The sequence below is a fragment of the Lygodium microphyllum genome, chromosome 10 (genome assembly GCF_053477565.2).
Source record: "Lygodium microphyllum isolate KBCC chromosome 10, Lygodium_microphyllum_v1.1.10, whole genome shotgun sequence".
Taxonomy (NCBI): Eukaryota; Viridiplantae; Streptophyta; class Polypodiopsida; order Schizaeales; family Lygodiaceae; genus Lygodium; species Lygodium microphyllum.
Window position 1 is genome coordinate 156,137,263 of NC_141144.1, and position 10,187 is coordinate 156,147,449.

Here is a 10,187-nt window from a genome sequence, read left to right on the forward strand (position 1 = left end):
ACAGGATCATCCTTAACCCGATACTACTTTACATGCAACAAAACAAGCTACCTTATACTCTACTTTAAAAGAAAACAATGCTAGTGCTATTGAATATTTAGAACTAATATTAGGTTCTTTGGATTATTAAGGAAATCAACAAGGGGACTTGCACCATGGCATATCCCCTAAGAGCCCTTCCTTGGTATGCATTAGTGCATTTTTAGAAACACGTTATTTTAAATATAAATTAAACTCATATTTTTCTCTCTTTGATGCTCAGACTGCATGCTGAATAGGTATGTGTCACAAGCTCGCTTTGGGGGATCTCAAAATAAGAAATTGTATATAGGTGTGTGTAAAGTTTCTTGCTAGCTTTGGGGGATCTCAAAATAAGAGATAGTATAGATAGAGTCTATAGATATAGATTTTAACGTTTCCCAGGGAAAAAGGGAGAGCGCCCTTGAAAGATAAAGAAGACGCGGGGGGCGGCAGCAAGAAGCATGTACTATGCATGAAATGGTAAAGTCGGCTGCTGGGAAAGGTCTATATAAACTAGTAGGACGTCTTTGCGAGTGGCAGAGGATGGAGTTTTGACAAGCGAGAGTGAAAGCAGTTCGGCGAAATATCCAGGGTATGCGCACTCGCGAGCTACCAGTCGTTCTGAGGTAGCTATGGAATTCTACACTCGTACGTTGTGTGCGATAACGTGTATTGTTTCGGATGACGTGTAGCGTGCAGGGATAAGATGGCAGGTCGAGTGATGCGGGTGGTAGCGCTGGCGGCGTGCTTGGCATCGGCGGCTACGTGGGTGGGAGAAGCGGCGACAAAGAGCGCGGGGATCGAGCAGTCGGTGAGGTGCAACCTGCCGGGGTGCAGTGCGGTGCTGACGTGTCCGACGTTCTGCTACACGGCGGGCGGGCATGGCTCGTTCAGCGGGGGCCCGGGAGGCGGGTCGGGCGGGAACGGAGCGCCGGGGGTGGGGGGGCGAGGCGGGGGCGGGGGTGGGGGTGGGGGCGCGGGCGGGGGCGGGGGCGGAGGCTTTGGAGGCGGCGGGGGCGAGGGCGAGGGCGGGAGCGGCAGCCCTGGCTTCGGAGGAGGAGGCGGTGGTGGAGGCGGAGGCGGAGGCGGAGGCGGAGGCGGAGGTGGAGGAGGTGGAGGAGGAGGAGGCGGATTCGACGACAGCCTCGGCGTGACCGTCCGCCGCCGTAACCCCTGCAAGTTCGACTGCGGCGCTTGCATTGTCTCCTGCCAGTTCTAACTGTAGCCCTTTGTACATACGCGCTTTGTAATAATAATCTCTCTCTCTTCACGCTGGAGCAAATTGATAAGACTCTTTTTGTTCCTCGTCCTTTGTTTCAACCTACGCTGATTTTTTGAGAGGCGAAAACTTTCCCTATAAATGCAAGCAAAGCGGAGTCAAAAACAAGCATTCGTATTGTTGTTTATTTGTAAATTTGGAATTAATCACTGCTTTTACGATGTCCTCAATACAAGGCTCCAAGGCGCCGTCCCTTTGGAATATTGACCTGTTAAACCTGTGGTCATTCGAATGTTTTCTTTTAAATGTGTTTTTCTCGTCTCATGTCTATATGTTTTAATGGCATTTCACCCAAATACCATCCTAAGGAATACAAATGTTTTCAAGCAGTGCAAATCTGTTTTGGGAGGAATCAATCTTGCAACCGGTTGGAACTTACACACCCGCCTCTACCTTCTGATCAATAGCTTATTGGCCTTGCTATTTGAATGTTGACACCAACTTTCAATGCATAATCAACATCTTACAAAAATCGAGTCAACTTTGACAAACACCTCTAGTACATTAGATGGAAGTGTTCGGCCCATCAAAACTTAGCTCCTTCTATGTATTTGTTGCTTAGGGATCTATGATGGCCTCTCTTCTGAAGTTTAGTAACTTGGGTGTTGAGCAACACACCCAACTACTTACCATATTAGAGTTGTGCTGCCAAGTGATATGTGGGCCACTCCTTGCATTGAGAAATGCTTTGCATCCATTGTAGTTCCTTCTTGGTGAGACTTGAACCCACCATAAGGATTCGAATTGAGACAAGTGTCGTTCTACAAGTCCACCAAACAATGCACATCCTTATTGATGAGCTTACAAGTTGCTTGTGGGTTGTCCATCACTAGGAGATTCTCCTCCTCTAAGGCAACATGCAAGTGTGGATCACTTGGAGGAGGCTTGGGTCACCCCTTCAATTCCCAGCCTAAGGAGCTTCACTTAACGCCTTCCTCTAATAGTCTACTAAAGCTTTCATGAACTCTGATGCACTCAATGCAAATCTAACTCTGGTATTGAATAGCTCGTTAGCAATTTACTTCTGTTTTGAGTCTGAACTTGCCCTACTTAATGTAAACTTGACTAGGGCTATGATACACTTGAATTTGTCAACTAGAATCTATAAGCCAAGCCCACTCTTTTCCTTAGTCAAGGTTGCATGCTCTTCACTCATCATCGTCCTCTGCTTGGACTCCTTGTAGCTCTACAGAAAGTACCTTAGCAAGGTTTCAATCTTCTTCCAAGTAGATTGGAAAAAATAGAATATTACACCTACAAAAAGCACGTAAGGTGACAAATAAGATTTACCAATCACAAACTTCCAGCAAGGCCCCAAGCTAGGTCCTGCCAATTTTGCATATTGGCCTTAATTCTCTCAAACAATTAGTTGTGAACCTATGGGCCATTGTTATTCCAACACCACAAGGCACCCAAGCCAACTAAAGACTTATCCCATGCCTAATTAGCTTATTGTCCAAATTTAATAGCGAAGTGGTGCCCCCCAAGCCAAATACACAATCTATGTCATGTATTGACTCACCTGGAAACTTGAGGTAATTGAGAAATGCTCAAGAAGTTGATTTAGAGAACTCTCTAATCTAATCTCAAGAAGTCTATCTAGATAACTCGATTAATAGGGGGCTAACAAACAACCCTATCAAATCTCTCTTTGTAATTGGAATCCCTTAGAGTGTAGCCCATTGATGTACACCTTGGATGAATCATTGTAGAATAAACTATGCATCACACTAAAGAAATGTCTTTGAAGACCCAAGACAACTAGGACTTTCAGCAAAAACCTAAGCACAAACCTCCATGAGAGATGTCATAGGCCTTATGAAAGTTTATGTTGACAAGGAAAAATTACTTTTACCAATCTTCATGATGTAATCAATAAGGCTATTAAAGTCAAAATAGATTCTCGGATTCTTCTCCCATACACAAAACCATATTCATAAGGGTGGACACGATTCGGGAGAAGATGCTTTATTCTTTGGATCACAACTTTCACCATGAACTTTTAGGTGGTGTTTAGCATAGTCAACAACCTCCAATCACAAGGGAGTCTCATTCTAAAAGATTTGGCAATGGGCTCGATCAGCCCTTCATTGACAAATGTTGAGACTTCTCCACTCTCCTTAAACCAATTTAGTAGCCTTCACAGGTCTTTGGCCAAGACCCCCTAGAACTTCTAATAAAACTCTGTCCAAAAAATGCATTATGGAAATTATTATTTGATCTCCAAACTAGAATTGTTATTTTCTATGTGAAACATATGAACCTATTCAACTTGGGCACCTTATTGCACTTCACTTTACTAGCTATGAAGTGCATGTTGGGGTTATCCTAGATCTAATCATTGGAAATCTAGGAGCATATGAACTATCCTATAAAGAGGCTCAACTCATGAATAGTGGATACAATCTTGCACTCTATTTTTTGCTCTCATTGCACTTGTCAAATATGTCCTTGTTGGTCCATTTATTAAGCTCTACTTTGATTTCCAACATGGAATCAAAACTAGGCAAGTTATCTTGACATTCATGAGCACGTAGGAGCATTAGTATTAGCATGGTATTTAGTTTCTTACCTTCCCTCCTAATTTACATTTGAATTCCTACATTCTCTCACCTAATTCTTGCACCTATCCTCAAACAATGGAGAGCTTACATCTCAAGACTAGCTTCATATTTTGCAAAATCCTCTCATGGGCAACTTCCTTACTTCAACAATCTTATGTCAACACCAAAAACTATACATTGCGCATGCATAACTTCAACATTGCTCGTCTTTAGAAATAGGTGCAATTTTAACAGAGATCAATTTGTATTACTCTTTTCGGAGCATCATCCTCCAACTTACTTGAGGACTTTTATAGTCCATATAGTGGCCTGGCTTGGGCTAGCTTGGGCTAAGAGGTCTCTCCAAAATTCCTCTTCTACAATTCTCTAGAACTGATTTACACAACTACAATTAGAGCTACCATATCTAGCATTTCATGCTAGTTTAAATTCTTTAGCTCCTATCTTTCTTCTATTCCGAATCATTTGCTCTGTCATCATTATGATAAGCTACTACAATGCCAAAGAGTCACCAATTCTATTGAAATTTGAAGAAGAAGATAAATCCAAATAAGCAAGGCTTCCAACATCGTGTGAAACATGAAGACTATCAAGCTCATAGATGCAACCAAGATCACAACATTCACTCATGCTTCAACATTGAATATTCTATTATTTATTCCCAATGTTAACCATGTTTTCAAAGGACAAGCAAAAGAAAAATGAAGTGCAAAGTGCTAGAAGTCATCTCCAAGGATAGGTGTGTGTTTATCTTCATTAAAAATTAATTATTAAGATATTTATATTTTTCAAGAGGATATCATGTTCCAACTATATTGCTTTGAGAGCCAAGCTCTTTCTCTTACGGAATGTACCAAACTTTAAGCTAGAAAAGAGTCCAATTAAGCATAATATATATGCATGCATTACAAAGGATCGGTTAAGAGACCAAGAAAGGGGTGGAATGCCCAACTTTTGGAGTACTGTAATTTTCAAGTCCATGTATAAAATCTAAAACAAGAATAGAAAATAGAAAATAGAATTTTTGTGTGCACCAACTTTGAGATTTTCACAAATCACATAGTGGGAGGCTTGCTTGAATTGTTGTACCAAACACACACAATACATGTTAGGAGACACTCACTTAAGAACACAAGAACAAAGATAGAGACCAAAATGTTTTATTTCTTCTTCCACACACTATACAATGCACACTAAAGTGTAAATATGATACAACATAAAAGCGTTAAGAGAGAGAGAGAGTACGAGAGAGATACACAAGACATGCTCCCAAACAATGATTCATATTGATGTAGAGTTAGTATATATAGGTGAGACCCAAGTCAAGTGAGAGATGATATATATAGTTGTAACATCCCCACTCAAACAAAGGTCTCTGGCTACGAGTGAAAAAACCCTTGGGGAGAACAAGGGAAAAATCCGAGCCCCTACACATACCTACGATACAAAAATGATTTACTATAAAGTTTTCTTGAATACAATGATACATGCCTCAATCAGTGAGACAAGAACTTGGAACAATACCAAGTGCATGTCTTAATGAACTAAAGCGAGCTTCACTAAGAGATTTTGTGAAGATGTCTGCAACCATTTGATCACTGGGACAATGCTCCACCATAATGGAACCTTTCTTGACTTCATGTCGAACATAATGATAATGAATAGCAATATGCTTTGATTTACTATGTTGTATATAGTCTTTGGTAAGACTAATAGCACTTTGGTTGTCGCATCGAAGAGGTGTACTAGATGATGAAGGATGTCCCAAATCTGCAAGTAGTTGTCGAAGCCAAACTAGCTTGCGAGCTGCTAATGATGCAGCAACATATTCGGCCTCAGTTTGTAGAAACCGCAACACATCGTTGTTTCTTGTTGGACCAAGAAACCAAACATCCATTTACAAAGAAACAATTCCCACTGGTAGATCGCATGGATAAATGTGAACTTGCCCAATCAGCATCTATATATCCAATAAGGTCAAGAGAAGTTGAAGAAGATAAAGAAGAATCCTCTCGACAACGGTAAATAAGACCAAACTCCTTAGTACCCTTGAGGTACTTAAGAATACGTTTTGCAGCACTCCAATGAATAGTGGAAGGGGAAGAAAGATACTGTCCCAAAAAGTTAGCTGCAAATAAAATATCTGGTCTTGTGTTTAAACCAATAAATTGAAGACAACCAACAAGATTAGCAAAAGGTTGATGAATGGCTAATTCTTCATTGCATGTTGTAGATGTACCCTTGGTAGAGCTCGAAAGAATGGGAGTGTTGGCAGAGTGCGCATTTGTCAACCCAAACTTCTCAACAATATCATTAATAAACTTTGTCTGGCGAAGAAGAAGAATGCCTTGTTGTCAGTGTCGTTGAACTTGAATACCCAAACAAGAATGTATCTCACCAAGATCCACCATTTCAAATGCAGTTGATAAAAGCTTCTTCATAGCATCCAAGAAAGCAATATTATTTGACACAAGAATAGTATTATCAGCATATAGAGCAAGAATAATAAAACATTTGTCCTCCCTTTTGATGTAAAGATTTGGGTCAACAAAACATACAACAAAACCTTTAGATGTGAGGAACTTATCAATCTTAATATACCAAGCACGAGAGGCTTGCTTCAATCCATATAATGCACGATGAAGCTGGCATACAAGATGCTCCTTTCCTGCAATCATAAAACCTTTAGGTTGCTCCATATAGATTTCTTCTTCAAGATCTCCATTGAGAAAAGATGTTTTAGCATCCATTTGGTGAATTTCTGGATCAAATAGTGTTGCAAAAGCCAAAAGCATACGAATAGTTGTGGAGAGCACAACGGAAGAAAATGTTTCTTGATAATCTACTCCTGCAATCTACGAGTAACCTTTTGCAACAAGTTGTGCTTTGAACTTATCAAACGAGCCATCAGTTTTGGTCTTGGTTTTATAAACCCATTTACATTTTATAGGAATACAATTTGGGGGGATTTCTTTTTGAATCCATGTACCTTTGGAGATTAAAGAATCGTACTCAGCTTGCATAGCTTCTTGCCATTGATCCCTTTGAGACAAATTGATAGCTTCCATATACGATATTGGATCCTCTTGGACAGACATAGCATCATCAAAGACATCATATTCAATAGAATAGAATCCATGCTCTATCTCAATAGGAAGATCGACATATAACTCCAAATTTTCATCAATCTTCTTTGGAGGTGAAGGAGGTTTATGATCATCAGAATTAGCAGACTCACAAAGCAAAAAGAAAGTGGCCTACTAAGTCACATAATGCATAATTGACTTCGCTACTCGAATAGTCTTATAACTATGCCAAACGTAGATAGATATAACAAACCAAATACAATAAGTAATGAGTCAGTGGTAGCCATGTGAGGGTCATAATGACCACCAACATGCTAACTATAGATGTGTAGGCCCATCTAACCAACTAGTCCGTCATCAATATCTACACATGTTGAGCTTGTTGTCTCAACAGTCTTGCTCAGAAGTTCAATTGCACCTCTACAACTCCAACTAAGATTCAAAATATTTAAAGCTTCACTGCACCCAATGTCTTCATGAAAATGTTAGCTACATGATTTTGTGTGCTAACATACACGGAATCAATCTCATCCACAAATATCTTCTCACTCTTAAAAAAGGTAATACACCTCAGTGTGTTTTGTCCTAGTATAGAACAAAGGGTTCCTAGTTGACTGTATTCTACTCATGTCATCACAATGGATGAAAACTAGACCATCTACCTACATATGCACATTGCCCAATAACTTTTGCAGCCATACCATCTCAAACGGTGCAATAGCGGCACCTTTGTATTCAACTTGTACTCGATAAAGCAACTATAGATTGGCTTTTATTACTCCAAGTAACCATTGCACTACCAAGAGAATACATAAATCAAATGTTAAATCTTCTATTAGGCATAGTACTATCCCAATGTGCATCTATGTATCCACATAACTATACATTATTAATTATCTCATGAGAAAGTATTTAGTGCAATCTAGGCTTCACATACTTCAATATGTGTTTAGCTGCACCCAAATTATACTTCTTATATACCTACATGAAGTGACTCACAATCAATGTATGTTGTAGTCACTTCTTTAAGTGGAAGGTTTTTGGGGTAAAAGCCAATTATCTATAGCCTGTCAAGCACCCATTATATATGTACATATTGTAGACTCATATATAATTGAATATAGTAAAGAATAAATATATCATTCATTTTGTGCCCACATAACACTCTTGTGCTTCTCTCTTCCTCAACCCTCTTGCACTCCATAGCTTCTACCTCATATCCCACTGTTGTTTTCCTCTCATCTCAAGCAAGCTCCAACTCTATAACCTTGATCATCATTCGTGTTTTGCAAAGAAGATGAAGACGAAGATGAAGAAACAAGAGCTTCATCAACACTAGTCCCTCACTCTACCTCACACCCTTCCTCCCCCTGTAGAGGCAAGCTTACGCTCAACCGCTAAGAACCACAGATCGCTTATTGTTCAAGCATTTCAAGCCGAATGCAATGGCTATCTCTCACCTAGCTGTACACGCTTTCAACTTATGGGTGTAGTGAGCTTACCTCCATGCCCAATTGAGTTGCCTCCGAGCACTCCGATAGCTCCATGATCCAAGTGCAAGCTTCAAACGAGCTCGATCCTTAAGCTCCACACTCCAAGCTCCATTGCCACAAGCAAGACAAGAGAAGAGAAGAAGAGAGGAGAAGTTGGAGAGCTTCTCTACCACAGTCCCTCACCCTCACACTCTCACACTCCCTCTCTCAAGCACAAGATCAAGCAAGCAAGAACAAGAAGAAGAAGAGGAGGAGGAGAGCTACTTTTGGCTACACACCAGAATGAGCTTCTCATTCACTTTTTGAGTTTATATACAAAACGCTAAATCCCTCTTGGGCAGTCATCCCCTTATCCCCTTTTTTACATGGCCGGCAATGGCCTAGGCCCTCTTTCCCATTGTCCTCCTATCTTCCTATCTTCCTTTCTACTGCCCATCTACCTTTACAATTTGCACAGGAGGGAGCTTGGCCCTCTTTTACAAAATAAATCATGGTGTGCCTTACACTCTTTTACCAAAGTATTGACTTGTGCTTTTTCTTGTGTGCCTCTCTCCTTGATTTAGGACTTTTTTACACTTATTGCTTTTCCAGATTTTTCTTGGCATGCCTTCATCTTTCATTTCAATTTTTCCTTGGCCTTATCTTCTACTTTAGATTTTCCACCTTGTTCTTCTAAAGGTTAACAAATACCCCCCCTCTCTCTCTCTCTCAAGAAAGATGGAAGAAAGACACAAGATGAGAGCTCCACAATCAATTCACTTTTTTAGTTTTATACATGGACTAGAGTTTTTGGGCACCCTATCATCCTTTGGTCATAAACTTCTATCATTTCTGTGTACTCTTTCCTTTTTCCAATTCCTTTTTGTCTTTACTGAGCCAAAAACATATGATCATGACCTTCATGGGCTATGAATTTGTATATGTGAGTCTCGATCCACCACAGCTCTTGCTTTGCTCATGATTTTGCTTATGTGCTTCCAATCAGGCTCTACTTTCAATTAGTAGAAGCAGGCATTCAAGGAGCTTCTTCATCCTTTGCTTCAGCCCAAATTCAAAGCAACGATGGATTCTTCTCCCTAAGGCATGCATCGATTTCTTTCATATCTCAGCTTGCTTTGACTTTCTCATGCTTGTCACATTTCTTTTTTAGGATCACTCAAGCATTCTAAAGTGAGCTTTGAGCTTTGCTTACAAGTAGTGGGCAACACCAGGCGACGTCATTTGCACCTATTCTACTACCATGCTTTCTTGGCCTACTGCATCTCTCTTACAACTCTTCGAGCTCCCAACACTTGGCAAACACATTGACAATCAATTGGACAATGTTTGGCTTGCTCTCGAGCATCATTTGAGGCATTCTTGATCATCTATTGCTTTATTTTTTGGTACAAAACTGATGTATACCATGTGGATAGCAAACTACGAGCTCCATTACGCATGTTTAGTGCTTTGATTATGTTATTTTTGTACCCAAAATGTTATGATAATTCTTTGGGATGCTTTTTGATTTTTTAGAGCTTGATTAGCTCAATTTCAAAGGGGTTTATTGCTATAATAATAATTTGGACAACAGTGGGAGCTTACTTTCTTAGCTATTTTTCCCACCATTGGATTGACAATTGGATTGACATATACTACTATGTTTATTTTAACATTGCTATAATTACAGTTTTTAGCATTATTTTGGAGAGTAGACAGTTTGTTTTGGCACTCATTTTTATATACCCTCATTTGTTCTCACCCT

At 40.1% G+C, this 10,187-nt stretch overlaps 1 protein-coding gene across 4 annotated transcripts; it reads left to right on the forward strand.

The window, feature by feature from the left end:
• Positions 1–346: 346 nt before the first annotated feature.
• On the forward strand, positions 347–1,503 carry LOC148030716 (uncharacterized). 4 transcript variants are annotated; one of them, XM_087687055.1, is made up of 2 exons: positions 347–647; positions 735–1,503. In XM_087687055.1, the coding sequence occupies exon 2, from the start codon at positions 743–745 to the stop codon at positions 1,238–1,240; it is 498 nt and encodes a 165-aa protein (XP_087543181.1). In that variant the 5' UTR covers positions 347–647; positions 735–742; the 3' UTR covers positions 1,241–1,503. The 4 variants fall into 4 exon arrangements, with proteins under 4 accessions (XP_087543181.1, XP_087543180.1, XP_087543177.1 ...); XM_087687054.1 differs by having other exon boundaries at positions 349–613; positions 721–1,503; XM_087687051.1 differs by having other exon boundaries at positions 351–647; positions 721–1,503.
• Positions 1,504–10,187: the final 8,684 nt, after the last annotated feature.